Below are 21891 nucleotides of genomic sequence, written 5' to 3'. Positions count from 1 at the left end.
GTTTACTGTAGCAACAAATTAAACTATGCTGACATAAGGAAACTCTGCAAATGACCATGAAACTGTATTCCCTGTTGGTGGCGGAGGTTGTGTTCTTCCTGGTGCCCTTTCCATATTCACTGGGAGGCTACTGAGCCTGGTTCTGTTGTTAATGGTAGTTATGTAACAGTAACAGTAATGGTTAGCTACATTAACAACAGGTAAGGTTAAGCCATCTGTCCTCAGGGTGTAATTAAATCACTGAGAGTTGAAGCGGAGCAACTGGAGGACTTAAGAAAAAAGTTATGTTATGAAAGGGGGCATGGTCAAAGTGTAGGAGGTGAGGCAAACTGTGACCAGTGAAAAATTATCTTGGTTTAATCCAATGATGACTCACACAAGTGCCTAAAACAAACAGTTAGTGTCTTATGAAAGGGGCATGTCTAAAGTATGGGCAGTGGGGCTAAATGGCACCACTGTAATTAGAACTCTCTGCTGAGACTAATGATGCCACATGCAAGAGTCTATGAGAAACAGTTCATGAGTTGTAAAGGGGTGTGGCTAAAATTTAGGGGCGGGGCATTTGTTTATAATGAAAAAGGAACTCTGCTGATTGCAATGATGCCTCCACCAAGACTCTATGAAAAATGGTTAATGAGTTTGGTCATGTTGCGGAAATCCATGTAGAGGTTATGCGCCTTTTTGTGACAGGCCACTCCCACTGCCACGCCCTCTTTTGCCAATCGAGCTGCAGTTCCAGTTGCTTCCTGAGTTCATCTGGTCGCAGCATACACAACATTTGGCTCCAGCTCTCGTGCAGATGCAGGCGTGCGCTTTCTTTTTTGTCTGGCCTGGAAATTTAGAGCTACGTATGTGTTGAGCTACAGTGGCACAACAGTGAGGACTGCGTCGTGTACGGCACTGTCCAAGGTGCTGATCCTGTACTCAGAGCACAGAAGCTGTGTCTCTGTCTCCACCGTGCACAGCAGTGTGAAGATCTGCACTTTTACATAAACAGAACATTTTTTCAAAGTGTGTTCCTCATTGTTGAATAGCAGCAAAACAATAAATGTTCATGAAAGACATGAGCTCTGTCTCATTCTCACCCTCGTTTTCCCTTCATTTTTGAACAGTTGATTTTAACAGAACAGTGGTCCACATGTGGACATCTAAACTATCTTCCTTTTAGCCTGGTGTTTTTGCTGCACTGTGCAGGAATAAGAATGGTTTCCACAGTTTATTGTGGCACTCTGAGCACCGATCAGGTGAGCTGAGAGCGCACTGGACACGGCTGCAGGAGCATGTGTGTTTGAGAGGGACACAGACAGAGAGGGGGACAGGAAGGTAGAAGATGGACTTTTGCGCACAATGGTTCACAATTACTTTTTTCTTTTGTGTGAAAAGTGCAGCAAAGGGTTATTATCTATATAAACGGAGGAAATGAGCTATGAATAAGACTAAAGACAATTAAAACACCTTAAAACCACAGGTCTCCCAGGAATAGAAACCATGGGATGAGCAACAAACAGTAATAATCATCTGATTGTGTTTTCTCTTGTGATATTTTTTTTCCACCATGGTGAAAAATCATGATGACATGACACCTGCGAGTTAGTTCAGGCAGTCCACTCGAGCTGCACCCCTAATCACATGTGACACGCCTCACTCTCTGTAATACATACATAACACACCCGTCCAGTCTTGCAGTCTATTTAAACTGCTAAAATCTCCCATCTCTCCCTCCACCTGTCAGTGTCATTGCTTAATTAAGGTTAATAATAGTAGCATTGCTCTTTGTCTTCTTTGAAAACAGCAGGTTGCTCAGTGTTTGTGGTCATGGCTGAAGCCTTCCTGTGGCGCTGACTTTATTTTCCACTCATACAGACAATGATTGTAACCACAGAGGGCTGGTTTATTCCATCATTATTTATTTGTTTCACTCTTTTCCAGTCATACAAATGCAGTTGATAGAATTTAGTCAAAAGCAAGTAGCTAAGTTTTCATAGTTTGTTTTTTATAAGCTTTGACTTAAAAGGCCTTTCACCTCAGTTGTACTCAGACCACACGGTGCTGTCTCTTCCTGTAAACTGATGTGTGGCTCGCTCACCACCCCTCCCCCTAACAGACACTTTGACTCCCCTTATGAGCAAGTTTGACACAAACAACAAAGACAAAGCCTTTGCCTGAGAGAGAGATACAAAGAAACATTAGCAAGAAAATACAAACTGACCATGAATATTTAAAAAAATCACCACTGACTTCTGCCACCTACTACCCACATGTATGCATGTGTGTAGAGGCAGATTAATATGATAAAACATCAATTACAGTTGCTTCCTGAGTCTATCTGCTGGCAGTATAAATAACATGAGTCTCCACTTGTCTCTCAGATGCAGGCCTCCTGTTTCTTATTGCCTTTGGGAGGAACATCAGTCCTGCAAAGTTCACGTCATCAGAGCCCAGATTCTGTAAATCAAGATTATTCAGTGTCATATACTGTATCTCAATGTAACTTAGTTTTTCAGGAAGTAGCACAGGAGCACAAAGCAAAACTGATGAAAAACAAACTAGTTTGTAGGACTTTAATGCAACAAGGCTGAATCTTTAAGTTGTGTTCCAGCCACATACTGCACAGAACACTGGTTTGCACCAAAAAGGCACAATTTGAACTAAGATTAAATGTATACTATGCAGGATTTGATAGTTGCTGTTTGTGACACCATTCAAGATACCATTCAAACTTGCTCTGTCTGTAAGTTGTGTCCTCACTCTGCTCTGTCTGTATGTTGTGTCCTCAGTCTGCTCTGTTTGCATGTTGTGTCCTCACTTTACTCTGTCTGTAAGTTGTGTCCTCAGTCTGCTTTGCCTGTAAGTTGTGTCCTCAGTCTGCTCTGCCTGTGTGCTGTACCCTTTACCCTCTCTACCCTGTGCTGTGCAGTGGAGTCTATGCATTGTTCTTTAGGAAAATTCTGCATAGTATGCCTTTAAGGCTCATCCTTGTTTAGCTAGGGTCATTTAAAAAGATGAAACAGGCAGTGTCTTGACAGTTCCTGAATGTCTAATCCTGGATTTGAAGAATAGTGATTAATGATTTAAACCAAAGATGAATATCAATTCATACTACCATTAAATATCATCCAGAATAATTAGTACTTCACTGTGTTTCCTTCAGGATGCAATTTTTCATCAGCAACAGAAATACAGAATTAAAATCATAACACAGTTTATATAAGTGATTGATGAACTCACCTTGTTTCTTTCTGGCTGCACTCCTTCATTCACTGCTAAATGGCAGAAGACAAAAAAATCTGATTAGGTCATTATTACTGATCAAAAACTTTAGTTTGGATTTGTCCATCATGTTCACACAGTTTATAAGATTATATGCCACAAATTTTACATTTGTTGTACCTGTCTGAAGTTTCCTGATTTTAACAGCCAGAACAATGATGACTATAGTGAGGAAAACAGTCACACCACCCGGGATCACATTGATTAGGTTTGTCATTTCATCAGGCTTCTCTACAAAAGAAGGTAGAATTACACACTGTCTTTTAATCGTGTGGCTTTATGGCTCTATGGTAACTTGAAGAACAAAAATAATCTTAAGAGAGGACAGGAGAACCTTACTCTGAGAGCTATGATCCACTTCATCATCAGATTCACCATCACCTTTGAATCAGAGATGAGAATGAAATAATGTTTGAGATACAGTGTAAATCTGATGGGAAAAGAATATTTTCAAAGAGGCTTGAATCTTACCTTGAACATTTAAAAGTGTTGCAGTGGAAATGACAGTGTGTCCCTTTCTATAACATCCACAGAAATACAGTCCAGAGTCTGATAAATCCACTGGCTTGATTTTAAGAAAGATGGTGGACGTGTTGGAGCTCATTTCAAACTTTCCTCTTTGAAATCCATCACAGAATGAAGCTTCACCATCAGAGCCATACATAGAGGCGATACAGTGGGGCTTGGTTCTGTTGATCATTCTGAACCACTCTGCCTGCGTTGGACTACTGGACATGTTGGAGCACATCAGTGTGACTTCTTCACCAGACTGAACGTCCACATACTGAGACTCAGAACCTGAGACAGAGATCCAGCCTGAAACACACAGCAGAGACAACAAGAGATTTACTCTTCAGCTGATAAACCAACACAAATATGAAAAACTTGTTAAATTATAACTAATTTGCAAGTTGAAATCAAAGAGATTAGAACTGTATTTATTCCTCAGAATAATTCAATGGCTCTACTTACTGAGGCTGCAGAGAAGGAAAGCTGTTATCAAGGCGAAGATCATCATTGTGCGTCTAACTGTGTCACATCTAGGGCACTTATAATTGTAAAGGGGCTTTCGTTGGAAGGGGGCGGGGTATTGAAGAGTTAAATCAAGGAAGTTGAAATCTGTCCTCTCTGAATATCTGTATCTGACAACATTTAAGACAAAGATGTGCCTCAAAGAATTTCTGATGTAACAATTCCTCTGCCATTCCTACATTAATATTTAACTTTCTTTAACCTTAACTAAAGTGTTTTTGTTGCCTAAATGTAACCAAAATTATACTTCCCAAAGTGAACCTGAACTGTGGTATTAAAGCTCTCATAAAACGGCTAGAAGAGTGCGTATTGCTCATAGGCTTGTAACAGATGTTAATTGGCGTTTACAGTCAACAATAGTGCTGTTTCCATGGATGCAACACAACAGTGCTGAGGTAGGTTTCTTGCTGTGTTTGACTCCCACACCCCAGAGAGGAGTCACAGCTAAAAGCAGTCAAAGGTTAGCTAATTTACTTTAGCAACAAGTTAAACTATCTTTACATAAAGAAACTCTGCAAATGACCATGAAACTGTATTCCCTGTTGGTGGCAGAGGTTGTGTTCTTCCTGGTGCCCTTTCCATATTCACTGGGAGGCTACTGAGCCTGGTTCTGTTGTTAATGGCAGTTATATAACAGTAACAGTTATGGTTAGCTACTTTAACAACAGGTAAGCTTAAACCATCTGTCCTCAGGGTGTAATTAAATCACTGAGAGTTGAAGCAGAGCAACCGGAGGACTTAAGAAAAAAGTTATGTTATGAAAGGGGGCATGGTCAAAGTGTAGGAGGTGAGGCAAACTGTGACCAGTGAAAAATTATCTTGGTTTAATCCAATGATGACTCACACAAGTGTCTAAAACAAACAGTTAGTGTCTTATGAAAGGGGCATGTCTAAAGTATGGGCAGTGGGGCTAAATGGCACCACTGTAATTCGAACTCTCTGCTGAGACTAATGATGCCACCTGCAAGAGTCTATGAGAAACAGTTCATGAGTTGTAAAGGGGTGTGGCTAAAGTTTAGGGGCGGGGCATTTGTTTATAATGAAAAAGGAACTCTGCTGATTGCAATGCTGCCTCCACCAAGACTCTATGAAAAATGGTTAATGAGTTTGGTCATGTTGCGGAAATCCATGTAGAGGTTATGCACCTTTTTGTGACAGGCCACTCCCACTGCCACGCCCTCTTTTGCCAATCGAGCTGCAGTTCCAGTTGCTTCCTGAGTTCATCTGGTCGCAGCATACACAACATTTGGCTCCAGCTCTCGTGCAGATGCAGGCGTGCGCTTTCTTTTTTGTCTGGCCTGGAAATTTAGAGCTGCGTACGCTTTGAGCTACAGTGGCACAACAGTGAGGACTGCGTCGTGTACGGCACTGTCCAAGGTGCTGATCCTGTACTCAGAGCACAGAAGCTGTGTCTCTGTCTCCACCGTGCACAGCAGTGTGAAGATCTGCACTTTTAAATAAACAGAACATTTTTTCAAAGTGTGTTCCTCATTGTTGAATAGCAGCAAAACAATAAATGTTCATGAAAGACATGAGCTCTGTCTCATTCTCACCCTCTTTTTCCCTTCATGTTTGAACAGTTGATTTTAATAGAACAGTGGTCCACATGTGGACGTCTAAACTATCTTCTTTTTAGCCTGGTGTTTTTGCTGCACTGTGCAGGAATAAGAATGGTTTCCACAGTTTCAGGATTTAACCTTTATTGTGGTGCTCTGAGCTCTGACACAGACAGAGATGGGGACAGGAAGATAGAAGATGGACTTTTGTGCACAATGGTTCACAATTACTTTCTTCTTTTGTTTGTAGGTAGTCATCTGACATGTTTGTATTGTCCCTACAGATGTCATCACCCTAACTAAGATTTAACCCAGCTATCCTAAGAAGGAAACTCATTACAGCCACTTGTATCTATGACCTCAGTTGTTTTGGTCACTACATGACCATATCTGAGGGTTGGAACATAGCTTGACTGGTTAATGAAAAACTTTGCTTTCAGGCTCAGCTTTCTTTTTACCACATTACCTTGGGCTTGTAGGTACTGACTTTCATTCTGGCCATTTCACACTCATTTCACACTCAGCGGCACACTACACAGGTGCATACTGAAGGTCATGGTCTGATGAAGCCAACGTCATCTGAAAAAAACAGTTCCGAGGTTCCCAAACAGGACACTCAGACTTTGTGCCGAGGATATGGACAAAAGACTGGCTCGTAATAACAGCCCCAGTACCCCACCTCTCTTTACCCACATGTGAGGTGAAGCTCCCCAGCTTAACTATAGAGTCCAAAATGTCACCCAGAGACTCCAAGAAGGCTGGGTACTCTGAACTGCTGTTTTTGGTGCGTAAGCACAAATGACAGTCAGAGCCCACTCCCTGTCGATCACAGTCTCATAGAGGCGACCTTCTTGTTCCCTGGGGAGAAATAAAACACAGCAGCACTAAGCCCAGGGCTTATGTTTCTGTCAACATTGAGCCCTTTATATCTTCAGTCCTCGCCATGTTGCAGTACCCCAAAGCAGACAAACCAAACACTAGCTCTAGACAGGCCATTTCACATTTTTCATGAGTTTCGCTGACTGGATTCTCCTACATGCTTGGAAGGAAAGGATAAGATGAGGTGTTTGCAATCTACAACCACCTGTAACCTCCTGTAAAAGTCTTCAGTCTCTCTGAAGCTGATGCTCTGACTTGATTTGACTTGGATGCAAGATAGGAGTGTGTTTGTTTGTTTGACAGAAGCTCAGTTACTTAGTTTGTGTAAAGTGAAGTGTGAAGTAGTGAAACAGTGTCTGAAGGGGCTGATTTATATTTTAAGCAGCGTGTTCTTGCTGCACCTGCTAGGTCTTTGATGTGTGCGGTTATGGCGGGAAACCAGTCTTCCTGTGGTTGCTGTTGGTTGCCTGCTGGTTAGTTTCTATACTGTTTTTCCAAAACATCTGTACAAATTTAGCATTTTGTTCATGATTTTCACCATGTTGCGCTCAGACACCACTGCTGTCTTTTCTTGTCAAACGTGTACCTTACTCCTCCACTGTGTCAAACTCACTGTGTCAAAGGTGAAAGGATGGTTTTGTCAAGTCAAGTTTATTCTTAAAGTACATTTAAAACAACAAATGCAGTCCAAGGTTCTTTACAAAGAGGTTAAGCAGGTGAGAATAAATACAAACACAGGAATTATCTTGTGAAACTACAGACATAAATTGATATATATCGTGATATAATCACAAGACAAACAGCATGAACAAACAACAAAATACATTAAAAATAAATACAAACATAAACAGTGTGGTGAGGCATGTCTCTATGATGAGAAGGAATTTTAAGGTATCAGTGGAGGGGGAAGATAAAATAAGATATTCCTTTATTAGTCTCACAGTGGTGAAGGTTTACAACTGAAAATGCTCAGGAAAGGAAGAGAAGGTGAAAATAAAGAAACAACAAACTCATCTCATTAACAAAAGGTGTACATTTTTCATATATACCAGAACAAATGAGACGTTGGATCTCATTTCAAATTTGCCATTTTCTGCTCCACTGCAGAATGAAGGGGCCTCAACAGAAGAGTACATGGAGGAAATACAGCGGGGCTGCGTTCTGTCAGCCAGTCTGAACCAGATGATCTGGGAGGGAGAGCTGGAAAAGTTGGAGCACAGCAGCGTGACTCCTTCACCTGACCAGACCTCCACAGTCTGAGACTCAGAAGCAGAGACAGAGATCTGGCCTGAAACACACAGCAGAGAGGTTCAACAAACACACAAAAAGATCTGAGCAGCTTTAAACTTACACACAAGTTAGCCACAGAGCACACTTTAACCCCAGTACTTACTGAGACTACAGAAGAGTGAAGCTGTTATCGCTGTGAAGATCATCATTGTGCGGATGATTGACTTGCTGCAATCACTGAGCTCCAGGAAGAAGGTTCAAAGAGGAAGGTGGGTTTTTCTATGTTTACTGACCACACAGTAACACGCCACACAGTGACACACCACACCACACCAACAATCATACCACTGACACACAGTGTTCCAGTTTCCAGCAGCACAAAGATCAACACAAGCAACTATATGACAGTTTGCATTGTCATTGTATGTCAGTTTCCTATCAGAGAAGGCGTCACTACAAATAAGTTACACACTGCTGTCTGCTTCTGTGACCAATTCAGTGAACAGCGCTCAACATTTTCTGCTGTTTTATGATCCAAATAAAATTTAGATTTTTTTCTTCAGTTTCTGTATGTCATTAATACACAATTTCTTTTCTGGCAGCCCCCCCTTGAGAAGCTGAAAAAAGTTTATGCCACCACCCAACCCACATTTTCTGATCAGTTATTAACAATATTTGGGGAAGAAATGGACAAAACAGGATTCAAGTTGAACTTTATTGAAATAAAGGTGAACATGATAGCATCAGCAAACTCTTGTTTGTTTATTTCCCCTACAGAAATAATATTCATTCAACTTTGTTTCACTCTGTTTATTTCCTGGTCATCCACACCCCCCTTGCAGTCTCTCCACACTCACCCCAGAGGGCCTCACTCCTGAGTTTGGGAACCATTTGTGTCAGGTATCTGAGTTTCAGTCATCTGGCTGCACAATGCATTATTTTCTGCAAGCAGAATGCTGATGCTTAAAGGTAAAAGAGAGAAATGAGTGTGAGAAAACTGGCTTGTGTCGTCTGTGCAGAAGCTGACCGTTCAAGAAGAGATGGATGTACGGCTGATCAGATACAAAGTAATATAACTTCTACATATAGAAGAAAAATATCCTCGCAGTTTGAGAGAAAACAGAAACGCTTTCGTGTGAAAGTAGCAGAGCTTTTGTTGCTTGTGGTTTTAATGCTGAGAGCTGAGGGCCAGTCTTCCTGTGGCTTTGGTGCAGACTGATAAACAAAGTGTTTTCACCGTAGTGGAAAATCACTTGGGGGAGGGGGCACAGGGCTTGTTGTAACCACAGTCAGAGCAGAAAGCTGCCGCTTTATAATATTCATCTTTACGTTCACCAACAATGGAGACAACTATAAACATTTAAAGAGTCAGTATTTTCCATCAGATGCAGTAAAATACGTTCTTGTGGAAACATTATTGTACTTTAATGTATGGTTTATCCTAAACCTAAGTAGGTGATGTCACTCACCCGTCCCTGCTTTCAGATTGTCCTTAAAAGGACATTTGGCAGTGTCTTTACAGGCTCCTCCTCTATCAAATCTTTTAACATGTTTTTTTTTTTTTAATTTTGGGCTGGACTGCAGCAAAGCTGGGGGCTGGCACTATGAACAAGAAACACCATTGATTGGTCGAGTGTTGGAATTTCCCCATTGGTCGGAGCTCTGTCAGCAATAACAGTTTTGTCTTAAGCTCAGATGGTGCACAGCTATACCTGCTTTTATGATAATAGCATGGCACAACTGGAGCAAAGGGTTTTGATCTATATCAATGGAGGAAATGAGCTATGAGTAAAGCTAAAGACAATTAAAACACCTTAAAGCCACAGGTCTCCCAGGAATAGAAACCATGGGATGAGCAACAAACAGTAATAATCATCTGATTGTGTTTTCTCTTGTGATATTTTTTTTCCACCATGGTGAAAAATCATGATGACATGACACCTGCGAGTTAGTTCAGGCAGTCCACTCGAGCTGCACCCCTAATCACATGTGACACGCCTCACTCTCTGTAATACATACATAACACACCCGTCCAGTCTTGCAGTCTATTTAAACTGCTAAAATCTCCCATCTCTCCCTCCACCTGTCAGTGTCATTGCTTAATTAAGGTTAATAATAGTAGCATTGCTCTTTGTCTTCTTTGAAAACAGCAGGTTGCTCAGTGTTTGTGGTCATGGCTGAAGCCTTCCTGTGGCGCTGACTTTATTTTCCACTCATACAGACAATGATTGTAACCACAGAGGGCTGGTTTATTCCATCATTATTTATTTGTTTCACTCTTTTCCAGTCATACAAATACAGTTGATAGAATTTAGTCAAAAGCAAGTAGCTAAGTTTTCATAGTTTGTTTTTTATAAGCTTTGACTTAAAAGGCCTTTCACCTCAGTTGTACTCAGACCACACGGTGCTGTCTCTTCCTGTAAACTGATGTGTGGCTCGCTCACCACCCCTCCCCCTAACAGACACTTTGACTCCCCTTATGAGCAAGTTTGACACAAACAAAGACAAAGCCTTTGCCTGAGAGAGAGATACAAAGAAACATTAGCAAGAAAATACAAACTGACCATGAATATTTTAAAAAAAATCACCACTGACTTCTGCCACCTACTACCCACATGTATGCATGTGTGTAGAGGCAGATTAATATGACATCACATCAATTACAGTTGCTTCCTGAGTCTATCTGCTGGCAGTATAAATAACATGAGTCTCCACTTGTCTCTCAGATGCAGGCCTCCTGTTTCTTATTGCCTTTGGGAAGAACATCAGTCCTGCAAAGTTCACGTCATCAGAGCCCAGATTCTGTAAATCAAGATTATTCAGTGTCATATACTGTATCTCAATGTAACTTAGTTTTTCAGGAAGTAGCACAGGAGCACAAGGCAAAACTGATGAAAAACAAACTAGTTTGTAGGACTTTAATGCAAGAAGGCTGAATCTTTAAGTTGTGTTCCAACCACATACTGCACAGAACACTGGTTTGCACCAAAAAGGCACAACTTGAACTATGATTAAAGGTATACTATGCAGGATTTGATAGTTGCTGTTTGTGACACCATTCAGTCATTGCTGGAATTTATGTAAATGCTGCCAAAGTGAAAGCTTTGTCTGTATGTTGTGTCCTTTGCTCTGCCTGTAAGTTGTGTCCTCAGTCTGCTTTGCCTGTAAGTTGTGTCCTCAGTCTGCTCTGCCTTTATGTTGTGTCCTCAGTCTGCTCTGCCTGTGTGGTGTACCCTTTACCCTCTCTACCCTGTGCTGTGCAGTGGAGTCTATGCATTGTTTTTTAGGAAAAATCTGCATAGTATGCCTTTAAGTCTCATCCTTGTTTAGCTAGGGTCATTTAAAAAGATGAAACCAGACAGTGTCTTGACAGTTCCTGAATGTCTAATCCTGGATTTGAAGAATAGTGATTAATGATTTAAACCAAAAACGAATATCATTTCATACTACAATTAAATATCATCTAGAATAATTAGTACTTTACCTTGTTTCCGTCAGGATACAATTTTTCATCAGCAGCTATATGACAAAAGATAAGTCAGGTTAGTGAAGTATCACTGACCAAATACTTTGTTACAACCTGATATAACAGGATGTTGTATGTAATATGTCAGCTGTACCTGTCTGTAGCTTTTTGATTTTAACAGCCAGAACAATTACAGCTGCCATGAAGAAAACAGTCAGACCACCCAGGATCACACTCGTAATGTTTGTCATTTCATCGGGTTCCTCTACAAGAGAAATGGATGAATTAAACTGTCTTGTAATCGTGTGGCTGTAAACACGGTTAAGATTGAAATTAAGTGACTCTAATGGTAACTTGCAAAATGAAAATAATCTTAAGAGAGGACAGGAGAACCTTACTCTGGTTGCTATGATCCACTTCATCGTCAGATTCACCATCACCTTTAAAAAAAGATGAGGATTTAAAAAAATGTGATATACTGTAAATATGATGAGAAAAATAAGATTTTAAAGAGTTAAAGCCACGACTACAATCTTACCTTGAACATTTAAAAGTGTTGCGTTGACAATGACAGTGTGTGCCTTTATGTAACATCCACAGAAATACAGTCCAGAGTCTGATAAATCCACTGGCTTGATTTTAAGAAAGATGGTGGACGTGTTGGAGCTCATTTCAAACTTTCCTCTTTGAAATCCATCACAGAATGAAGCTTCGCCATCAGTGCCGAACATAGAGGCGATACAGTGGGGCTTGGTTCTGTTGATCATTCTGAACCAGTCGACCTGTGTTGGACTACTGGACGGGTTGGAGCACATCAGTGTGACTTCTTGACCAGGCTGAACGTCCACAGTTTGAGACTCAGAACCTGAGACAGAGATCCAGCCTGAAACACACAGCAGAGACAACAAGAGATTTACTCTTCAGCTGATAAACCAACACAAATATGAAAAGCTTTGAATTGTACTTGTTTCTCAGAATAATTCAATGGCTCTACTTACTGAGGCTGCAGAGAAGGAAAGCTGTTATCAAGGCGAAGATCATCATTGTGCGTCTAACTGTGTCACATCTAGGGCACTTATAATTGTAAAGGGGCTTTCGTTGGAAGGGGGCGGGGTATTGAGGTGTTGAGTTAAATCAAGGAAGTTCAAGTCTGTCCTCTCTGAACATCTGTATGCGATGCCATTTAAGACAAAGATATTCCTCCAAGAATTTCTGATGTAACAATTCCTCTGCCACTCTTATTTTATCGAGCTGTCATGGAGCACATCCTCACATTATCATCACACATGTTAACAGAGACTATAGCCTTATTCAAAAGTCAGCAGTGACTGCATACGTGAGATTTTTCTTACATTAATATTTAACTTAACCTTAACTATTCTGTTCCCTAAATTTCCCTAAATTTAACCAAAATTATGCTTCCCAAAGTGAACTTGAACTGTGGTATTAAAGCTCTCATAAAACTGTTATGCACCTTTTTGTGATAGGCCACTCCCACTGCCACGCCCCCTTTTCCCAGTTGACACAAACAGTTAATCAGGTGTCCTTTGGCTACCTTTCCACAAAATTTTGTAGAACTCTCACAAACACACACTCTCTCTCTCTCACACACACACACACACACACACACACACACACACACACACACCTCCCTGGACCAGCGACAGATCAAGAGCCACTGTTCAACATTCAAAGTTAGCAAAGTAGCAAAGAGAAATCTTTTTCCCACCTAGTGTTACGTTTAAAAATGTTTCCTGTTGTTTTCTTCTTAGTGTTAACTTCATTTGTCACCGCATATCCTTTTGTCTTTTCTTTCTTTTCAGCCTCGTGGGCTCGTTTTGGGTTTTGTTTTAGTACTTGAAAATATCACTTCATTTTTTTCTCAGTCATCTAGCTGCGTTAGTAACTCATAACACAGTTTGTCATGACAATGGGCTGCTTTATTATACTGTTATTTTATTCTAAACAATTTCCTTTAAAACTTTAAATACAGGGTCTAGTTTATTTTTGTCTATTTTTTTTCATTGCCTCCTCTTATACTTTCCATTTGACCTCAGAGGCCTCGTGATTTTCACCTCAGTTGTTCTCAGACCACACTGTGCTGTCTCTTCCTGTTTAACTTGTGGTATGAATCTCACACCTCTCTTAAACTGACAAACTATTTCACCTTGCACAAATTTGACAGCCATTAATGTCCTTTCTGACTCGGCCTCCATCACTCATTAAACATGCTCTCTGTCCTCTCAGACAGGATAAAACAGACACAATGCTACAAAAAGAAACAGAGCCATAAAATAGATAAACTTTCAAACTTTATTTTTTGTCTCCATCCACCCACACACAAAAGCACAAAAGCAGATTATTATCATGATAAAGCATCGGCTCCGCTCTGAGCTGCAGTTCCAGTTGCTTCCTGAGTTCATCTGGTGGCAGCATACACAACATTTGGCTCCAGCTCTCGCGCAGATGCAGGCGTGCGCTTTCTTTTTTGTCTGGCCTGGAAATTTAGAGCTACGTAGTTCAGGTCGTCTGAGTCCAGATTCTGTAAATCAGAGCATTTAAAGTCACATACTTTGACATACATTTGCCAAAAATACATATACAGAAAACCTAATACGTAAAACTAGATGATTTGTGAGTCAAACCACAAAGGGAAGATGAGTTTTAACCATAGTTTAAGTCCAATTGAAATGCAAATGCATGACTTTTAATCAAACAAAATCAGTTTGCTCACATTCTTAGTGAGCCAGTTGTTAACAAAATCACAAATTCTGCTCCAAAATGCAATTTTACGACAAGTAAGTAAACCTCATCTGTCATTTTAAAGACTGAAGATTGCTGCTAGAATTATAATTAAAAAAAGGCTAAATAAATCATCAAGCAATTATTTTTGCTTTTTGATGCAACCAGCAACAGATGGGACAACCACCCTATTTCCTTGAAATCAGGCCAACGTTTATATACAACAAATTTTCAACAGCTAATGTGTTCTGAGGTTAACATAATGCAGGCCAAAACATGTTTCGTGTGAACATAATGAGGAAATGTTGTTCCTTGCAAGTTGGAAAATTGTTGATACTCTGCGTATCAGTAATGTGTTTCATTTTTTTCTAGCAAAATTCGCAATCTTGTAATATACTGTCCAGTCATAGTGACTACAGCATTATTCAAAAGTCAACAGTGACTCAATACATGAGATTCTTTTTAAAGTAATATTTAACTTTCCTTAACATGAACCTAAAATGATTTTGTTGCCTAAATTTAACCAAAATTACCATTCCTCATGCAAGCCGGGACTGTAGTATTAAAGCTCCCATAAAATGACTAGCAGAATGCACATTGCTTATGGCTTGTCACAGACATTGATTGGCGTTTATAATCACCAATAGTGCCACCTATAAATGTATTGTTTCAAAGAACCATTGTCTGTGAACATAATCCAGTCAGGTATTACACTGTGATATAAAAACGTAACATAGGTTGGCAGAAAGATCTTTAACAGGCTCATTATGCATTTAAATACTGAATTAAAATCAAAACACAGTTTATATAAGTGATTGATGGACTCACCTTGTTTCTTTCTGGCTGCACTCCTTCATTCACTGCTAAATGGCAGAAGACAAAAATCTGATTAGTTCATTATTACTGATCAAACAATTTAGTTTGGATTTGTCCATCATGTTCACACAGTTTATAAGATTATATACCACAAATTATACATTTGTTGTACCTGTCTGAAGTTTCCTGATTTTAACAGCCAGAACAATGATGACTATAGTGAGGAAAACAGTCACACCACCCAGGATCACAGTGATTAGGTTTGTCATTTCATCAGGCTCCTCTACAAAAGAAGGTAGAATTACACACTGTCTTTTAATCGTGTGGCTTTATGGCTCTATGGTAACTTGAAAAACAAAAAAAATCTTAAGAGAGGACAGGAGAACCTTACTCTGAGAGCTATGATCCACTTCATCATCAGATTCACCATCACCTTTGAATCAGAGATGGGAATGAAATAATGTTTGAGATACAGTGTAAATATGATGGGAAAAGAATATTTTCAAAGAGGCTTGAATCTTACCTTGAACATTTAAAAGTGTTGCGTTGACAATGACAGTGTGTGCCTTTATGTAACATCCACAGAAATACAGTCCAGAGTCTGATAAATCCACTGGCTTGATTTTAAGAAAGATGGTGGACGTGTTGAAGCTCATTTCAAACTTTCCTCTTTGAAATCCATCACAGAATGAAGCTTCACCATCAGAGCCGTACATAGAGGCGATACAGTGGGGCTTGGTTCTGTTGATCATTCTGAACCAGTCGACCTGCGTTGGAATACTGGACATGTTGGAGCACATCAGTGTGACTTCTTGACCAGGCTGAACATCCACAGTCTGAGACTCAGAACCTGAGACAGAGATCCAGCCTGAAACACACAGCAGAGACAACAAGAGATTTACTCTTCAGCTGATAAACCAACACAAATATGAAAAGCTTTGAATTGTATTTGCTCCTCAGAATAATTCAGTGGCTCTACTTACTGAGGCTGCAGAGAAGGAAAGCTGTTATCAAGGCGAAGATCATCATTGTGCGTCTAACTGTGTCACATCTAGGGCACTTATAATTGTAAAGGGGCTTTCGTTGGAAGGGGGCGGGGTATTGAAGAGTTAAATCAAGGAAGTTGAAATCTGTCCTCTCTGAATATCTGTATCTGACGGCATTTAAGACAAAGATATGCCTCCAAGAATTTCTGATGTAACAATTCCTCTGCCATTCCTACATTAATATTTAACTTTCCTTAACCTTAACTAAAGTGCTTTTGTTGCCTAATTGTAACCAAAATTATACTTCCCAAAGTGGACCTGAACTGTGGTATTAAAGCTCTCATAAAATGGCTAGAAGAGTGCATATTGCTCATGGGCTTGTAACAGATGTTGACTGGTGTTTACAGTCAACAATAGTGCTGTTTGTTACACCACCCCACTAGTGCAGCTAAAGCAATCCATGGATGCAACACAACAGTGCTGAGGTGGGTTTCTTGCTGTGTTTGACTCCCACACCCCAGAGACGAGTCACAGCTAAAAGCAGTCAAAGGTTAGCTAATTTACTTTAGCAACAAGTTAAACTATCTTTACATAAAGAAACTCTGCAAATGACCATGAAACTGTATTCCCTGTTGGTGGCAGAGGTTGTGTTCTTCCTGGTGCCCTTTCCATATTCACTGGGAGGCTACTGAGCCTGGTTCTGTTGTTAATGGTAGTTATGTAACAGTAACAGTAATGGTTAGCTACTTTAGCAACAGGTAAGCTTAAACCATCTGTCCTCAGGGTGTAATTAAATCACTGAGAGTTGAAGCGGAGCAACCGGAGGACTTAAGAAAAAAGTTATGTTATGAAAGGGGGCATGGTCAAAGTGTAGGAGGTGAGGCAAACTGTGACCAGTGAAAAATTATCTTGGTTTAATCCAATGATGACTCCCACAAGTGCCTAAAACAAACAGTTAGTGTCTTATGAAAGGGGCATGTCTAAAGTATGGGCAGTGGGGCTAAATGGCACCACTGTAATTAGAACTCTCTGCTGAGACTAATGATGCCACCTGCAAGAGTCTATGAGAAACAGTTGTAAAGGGGTGTGGCTAAAATATAGGAGGCGGGGCATTTGTTTATAATGAAAAAAGAACTCTGCTGATTGCAATGCTGCCTCCACCAAGACTCTATGAAAAACGATTAATGAGTTTGGTCATGTTACAGAAATCCATTTAGAGGTTATGCACTTTTTTCTTATAGGCCACTGCCACGCCCTCTTTTTCCAGTAGACACGAACAATTAATCAGCTGTCCTTTGGCAACCTTTACACAAAATTTTGTACAACTCTCACACAGACACACACACACACACACCCACACACACACACACACACACACACACACACACACACACACACACACACACACACACACACACAGAGCCACTGTTTAACACTGAAAGTTAGCAAAGTAGCAAAGAGAAATCTTTTTCCCACTTAGTGTTACGTTTAAAAATGTTTCCTGTTGTTTTGTTCTTAGTGTTAACTTCATTTGGCACCACATATCCTTTTGTCTTTTCTTTCTTTTCAGCCTCGTGGGCTCGTTTGGGGTTTTGCTTTAGTACTTGAAAATATCACTTCATTTTTTTCTCAGTCATCTAGCTGCGTTAGTAACTTATAACACAGTTTGTCATGACAATGGGCTGCTTTATTATACTGTTATTTTATTCTAAACAATTTCCTTTAAAACTTTAAATACAGGGTCTAGTTTATTTTTGTCTATTTTTTTTCATTGCCTCCTCTTATACTTTCCATTTGACCTCAGAGGCCTCGTGATTTTCACCTCAGTTGTTCTCAGACCACACTGTGCTGTCTCTTCCTGTTTAACTTGTGGTATGAATCTCACACCTCTCTTAAACTGACAAACTATTTCACCTTGCACAAATTTGACAGCCATTAATGTCCTTTCTGACTCGGCCTCCATCACTCATTAAACATGCTCTCTGTCCTCTCAGACAGGATAAAACAGACACAATGCTACAAAAAGAAACAGAGCCATAAAATAGATAAACTTTCAAACTTTATTTTTTGTCTCCATCCACCCACACACAAAAGCACAAAAGCAGATTATTATCATGATAAAGCATCAGCTCCGCTCTGAGCTGCAGTTCCAGTTGCTTCCTGAGTTCATCTGGTGGCAGCATATACAACATTTGGCTCCAGCTCTCGCGCAGGTGCAGGCGTGCGCTTTCTTTTTTGTCTGGCCTGGAAATTTAGAGCTACGTAGTTCAGGTCGTCTGAGTCCAGATTCTGTAAATCAGAGCATTTAAAGTCACATACTGTGACATACATTTGCCAAAAATTCATATACAGAAAACCTAATACGTAAAACTAGATGATTTGTGAGTCAAACCACAAAGGGAAGATGAGTTTTAACCATAGTTTAAGTCCAATTGAAATGCTAAAACGTGACTTTTAATCAAGTCCTGGCTGTGATGCAAACATTAAATGAAAAGCTTTGAAAAGAAACTGTTTAATTACTTAAACTGTACTGAACTCTTTCAGAGAATTTTCATGTTTCACATAGAAGAAAATCTAAATTTTGGGAAGAGGGACAAAGTATGGCCACAACTAGTGTTTGCTCACATTCTTAGTGAGCCAGTCGTTAACAAAACCACAAATTTTGCTACGACAAGTTAGTAAACCTCATCTGTCATTTTAAAGACTGAAGATTTTTGCTAGAATTATAATTTAAAAAGGCTAAATTAATCATCGAGCAATTATTTTTGCTTTTTGATGTGACCAGCAACAGATGGGACAACCACCCTATTTCCTTGAAATTAGGCCAATGTTTATTCATTCATTTATTTTCTGCAACCTCTTATTCCAGAAGGGTCGCGGGGGGCTGGAGCCTATCCCAGCTGACACTGGAAGAGAGGCAGGGTTCACCCTGGACAAGTCACCAGTTCATCGCAGGGTTGACACATAGAGACAGACAACCACTCACACTCACATTCACACCTATGGGTAATTTAGAGTCACCAATTAACCTAGCATGCATGTCTTTGGACTGTGGGAGGAAGCCAGAGAACATAGGGAGAACCCACGCAGACACAGGGAGAACATGCAAACTCCACACAGAAAGGCCCTGCCCCAATCAGCTGGGGGATTCGAACTCAGGACCTTCTTGCTGTGAGGCACCAACGTTTATATACAACAAATTTTTTAACAGCTAATATGTTCCGAGGTAAACATAATGCAGACCATAAGATGTTTCGTGTGAACATAATGAGGAAATGTTCCTGGCAAGTTGGAAAATTGTTGATACTCAGCGTATCAGTAATGTATTTCATTTTTTTCTGGCAAAATTCGCAATCTTGCAATATACTGTCCAGTCATAGTGACTGCAGGTCAACAGTGACTGAATACATGAGATTCTTTTTAAAGTAATATTTAACTTTCTTAACATGAACCTAAAATGATTTTGTTGCCTAAATTTAACCAAAATTACCATTCCTCATGCAAGCCGGGACTGTAGTATTAAAGCTCCCATAAAATGACTAGCAGAATGCACATTGCTTATGGCTTGTCACAGACATTGATTGGCATTTATAATCACCAATAGTGCTGCTTTGTTCCATCACCCCACCCTGCAGCTAAAGCAGTCCATGGATGTGATGCTGGGAGAGCGGTCATATTAACTGACTCTTCCCTGACTGAGAGCTGCCAGGGAACAAAGTCGGACTCAGACTAAAACAGCCTTCAAGACTAACAGAGGCCAGTTTGATGAAAGGGACCAGGCAACAGTTCTGAGGTGGGTTTCTTGCTGTGTCTGGCTCCCAGCACCTCAGGGCAGCATCACAGCTAAAGGCAACAACAATAAACTATCTTTACACAAGGAAACTGGTAATGGCTGATAAAGACAGCTAACAGTAACAGTTAGCTACTTTAGCAACAAGTAAGCTAAAGCTAGCTGTCCTTATGGAGCATTTAAATCACTGAGAGTTGAAGCGGAGCTGCCGGAGGACTAAAGTGGGAAAGCTGGAAAATATTTTCTTCATAAAATAGGAATTACACTGTCATATACAAACGTAACATAGGTTGGCAGAAAGATCTTTAACAGGCTCATTATGCATTTAAATACTGAATTAAAATCAAAACACAGTTTATATAAGTGATTGATGGACTCACCTTGTTTCTTTCTGGCTGCACTCCTTCATTCACTGCTAAATGGCAGAAGACAAAAATCTGATTAGTTCATTATTACTGATCAAACAATTTAGTTTGGATTTGTCCATCATGTTCACACAGTTTATAAGATTATATACCACAAATTATACATTTGTTGTACCTGTCTGAAGTTTCCTGATTTTAACAGCCAGAACAATGATGACTATAGTGAGGAAAACAGTCACACCACCCAGGATCACAGTGATTAGGTTTGTCATTTCATCAGGCTCCTCTACAAAAGAAGGTAGAATTACACACTGCCTTTTAATCGTGTGGCTTTATGGCTCTATGGTAACTTGAAAAACAAAAATAATCTTAAGAGAGGACAGGAGAACCTTACTCTGAGAGCTATGATCCACTTCATCATCAGATTCACCATCACCTTTGAATCAGAGATGGGAATGAAATAATGTTTGAGATACAGTGTAAATATGATGGGAAAATAATATTTTCAAAGAGGCTTGAATCTTACCTTGAACATTTAAAAGTGTTGCGGTGGAAATGACAGTGTGTCCCTTTATGTAACATCCACAGAAATACAGTCCAGAGTCTGATAAATCCACTGGCTTGATTTTAAGAAAGATGGTGGACATGTTGGAGCTCATTTCAAACTTTCCTCTTTGAAATCCATCACAGAATGAAGCTTCACCATCAGAGCCGTACATAGAGGCGATACAGTGGGGCTTGGTTCTGTTGATCATTCTGAACCACTCTGCCTGCGTTGGACTACTGGACATGTTGGAGCACATCAGTGTGACTTCTTGACCAGACTGAACGTCCACAGTCTGAGACTCAGAACCTGAGACAGAGATCCAGCCTGAAACACACAGCAGAGACAACAAGAGATTTACTCTTCAGCTGATAAACCAACACAAATATGAAAAACTTTGAATTGTATTTGCTCCTCAGAATAATTCAGTGGCTCTACTTACTGAGGCTGCAGAGAAGGAAAGCTGTTATCAAGGCGAAGATCATCATTGTGCGTCTAACTGTGTCACATCTAGGGCACTTATAATTGTAAAGGGGCTTTCGTTGGAAGGGGGCGGGGTATTGAAGAGTTAAATCAAGGAAGCTGAAATCTGTCCTCTCTGAATATCTGTATCTGACGGCATTTAAGACAAAGATGTGTCTCAAAGAATTTCTGATGTATCAGTTCCTCTGCCACTCTTGTTTTATCGAGCCATCATGGAACACATCCTCACATTATCACCACACATGTTAATTATCATTAACAGTCTGATACGGCAGCTGAGACATGCATAAAGCACATACAAGTTTGTTGTACCAAATAAGCAAGTAAAACAAAAACAGATGCATTATAAATACTTAACTAGATAGAATAAAAATCACATGGCACCTATGTTGCTATGGTAGTTGTATGTAGAAAATACCATGTATTACATTCTTGTCAAGCACATCACAGGTTTTCATGGATGTGTTTGACATCCTTTCCAGCTCCAAATTTCAGCATCCAGGGTAAATGGAATGCAGCATAAATGTTAAGAGAAGTGGGCCGAACATATAGCCCTGAGGGGCACCGGTGGTCAGCATGATGTACCTAGAAAGCCACTGCTTGAAATTCTCTGTGTTGTCTCAGTCCTCAAAGTGACAGAGGGAGGTGTTGATTACGTGGGCGGAAGAAATGCTATCATGACATCACTTTAAGAGAGATTCTTATATAGATCCTTATATCAGACCCAGAGAA

The 21891-nt window shown here is 40.1% G+C and overlaps 3 protein-coding genes across 6 annotated transcripts; all 3 read right to left on the bottom strand.

The window, feature by feature from the left end:
* Positions 1-1783: 1783 nt before the first annotated feature.
* On the bottom strand, positions 1784-4288 carry LOC146306150 (T-cell surface glycoprotein CD8 beta chain-like). 3 transcript variants are annotated; one of them, XM_084712721.1, is made up of 6 exons: positions 4243-4288; positions 3742-4086; positions 3610-3651; positions 3391-3501; positions 3229-3263; positions 1784-2481 (listed from the first exon to the last, which is right to left on the bottom strand). In XM_084712721.1, the coding sequence occupies exons 1-6, from the start codon at positions 4286-4288 to the stop codon at positions 2323-2325; spliced, it is 738 nt and encodes a 245-aa protein (XP_084568847.1). In that variant the 3' UTR covers positions 1784-2322. The 3 variants fall into 3 exon arrangements, with proteins under 3 accessions (XP_084568847.1, XP_084568848.1, XP_084568849.1); XM_084712722.1 differs by having other exon boundaries at positions 1784-2445; XM_084712723.1 differs by lacking the exon at positions 3610-3651 and having other exon boundaries at positions 1784-2445; positions 3391-3499; positions 3749-4086.
* Positions 4289-13747: 9459 nt separating this feature from the next.
* On the bottom strand, positions 13748-16087 carry LOC146306149 (uncharacterized). 2 transcript variants are annotated; one of them, XM_084712718.1, is made up of 6 exons: positions 15975-16087; positions 15515-15859; positions 15383-15424; positions 15164-15274; positions 15004-15038; positions 13748-13975 (listed from the first exon to the last, which is right to left on the bottom strand). In XM_084712718.1, exons 1-6 carry the CDS (start codon positions 16018-16020, stop codon positions 13853-13855), a joined length of 702 nt encoding a protein of 233 aa, XP_084568844.1. In that variant the 5' UTR covers positions 16021-16087; the 3' UTR covers positions 13748-13852. The 2 variants fall into 2 exon arrangements, with proteins under 2 accessions (XP_084568844.1, XP_084568845.1); XM_084712719.1 differs by having other exon boundaries at positions 15004-15035.
* A 2047-nt stretch (positions 16088-18134) lies between these two features.
* LOC146306148 (uncharacterized) lies at positions 18135-21231 on the bottom strand. Its single transcript, XM_084712720.1, has 6 exons — positions 21119-21231; positions 20659-21003; positions 20527-20568; positions 20308-20418; positions 20148-20182; positions 18135-18266 (listed from the first exon to the last, which is right to left on the bottom strand). The coding sequence occupies exons 1-6, from the start codon at positions 21162-21164 to the stop codon at positions 18144-18146; spliced, it is 702 nt and encodes a 233-aa protein (XP_084568846.1). The 5' UTR covers positions 21165-21231; the 3' UTR covers positions 18135-18143.
* Between the last annotated feature and the right edge of the window lie 660 nt (positions 21232-21891).

This window comes from Lutjanus erythropterus, chromosome 23, assembly GCF_056507025.1.
Source record: "Lutjanus erythropterus isolate fLutEry1 chromosome 23, fLutEry1.hap2, whole genome shotgun sequence".
Lineage (NCBI taxonomy): Eukaryota > Metazoa > Chordata > Actinopteri > Lutjaniformes > Lutjanidae > Lutjanus > Lutjanus erythropterus.
Note: the sequence above shows the minus strand (reverse complement) of the source record. Positions and strands in the feature narration are given on the sequence as shown.

What these genes read in the sequence shown, in the direction of transcription:
- LOC146306150 (XM_084712721.1), bottom strand. Translation starts at nt 4,288, where the DNA reads ATGATGATCTTCGCCTTGATAACAGCTTTCCTTCTCTGCAGCCTCA. An exon ending in TTTCCTTCTCTGCAGCCTCA is followed by an intron (nt 4,087 to 4,242) that starts GTAAGTAGAGCC and finishes TGTGTGTTTCAG; the next exon opens with GCTGGATCTCTGTCTCAGGT. An exon ending in TGCAGCCAGAAAGAAACAAG is followed by an intron (nt 2,482 to 3,228) that starts GTGAGTTCATCA and finishes AGTTACATTGAG; the next exon opens with ATACAGTATATGACACTGAA.
- LOC146306149 (XM_084712718.1), bottom strand. Translation starts at nt 16,020, where the DNA reads ATGATGATCTTCGCCTTGATAACAGCTTTCCTTCTCTGCAGCCTCA. An exon ending in AACACTTTTAAATGTTCAAG is followed by an intron (nt 15,425 to 15,514) that starts GTAAGATTCAAG and finishes TCTGATTCAAAG; the next exon opens with GTGATGGTGAATCTGATGAT. An exon ending in AGTGGATCATAGCTCTCAGA is followed by an intron (nt 15,275 to 15,382) that starts GTAAGGTTCTCC and finishes CTTCTTTTGTAG; the next exon opens with AGGAGCCTGATGAAATGACA.
- LOC146306148 (XM_084712720.1), bottom strand. Translation starts at nt 21,164, where the DNA reads ATGATGATCTTCGCCTTGATAACAGCTTTCCTTCTCTGCAGCCTCA. An exon ending in TTTCCTTCTCTGCAGCCTCA is followed by an intron (nt 21,004 to 21,118) that starts GTAAGTAGAGCC and finishes TGTGTGTTTCAG; the next exon opens with GCTGGATCTCTGTCTCAGGT. An exon ending in AATCAGGAAACTTCAGACAG is followed by an intron (nt 20,183 to 20,307) that starts GTACAACAAATG and finishes TCTGCCATTTAG; the next exon opens with CAGTGAATGAAGGAGTGCAG.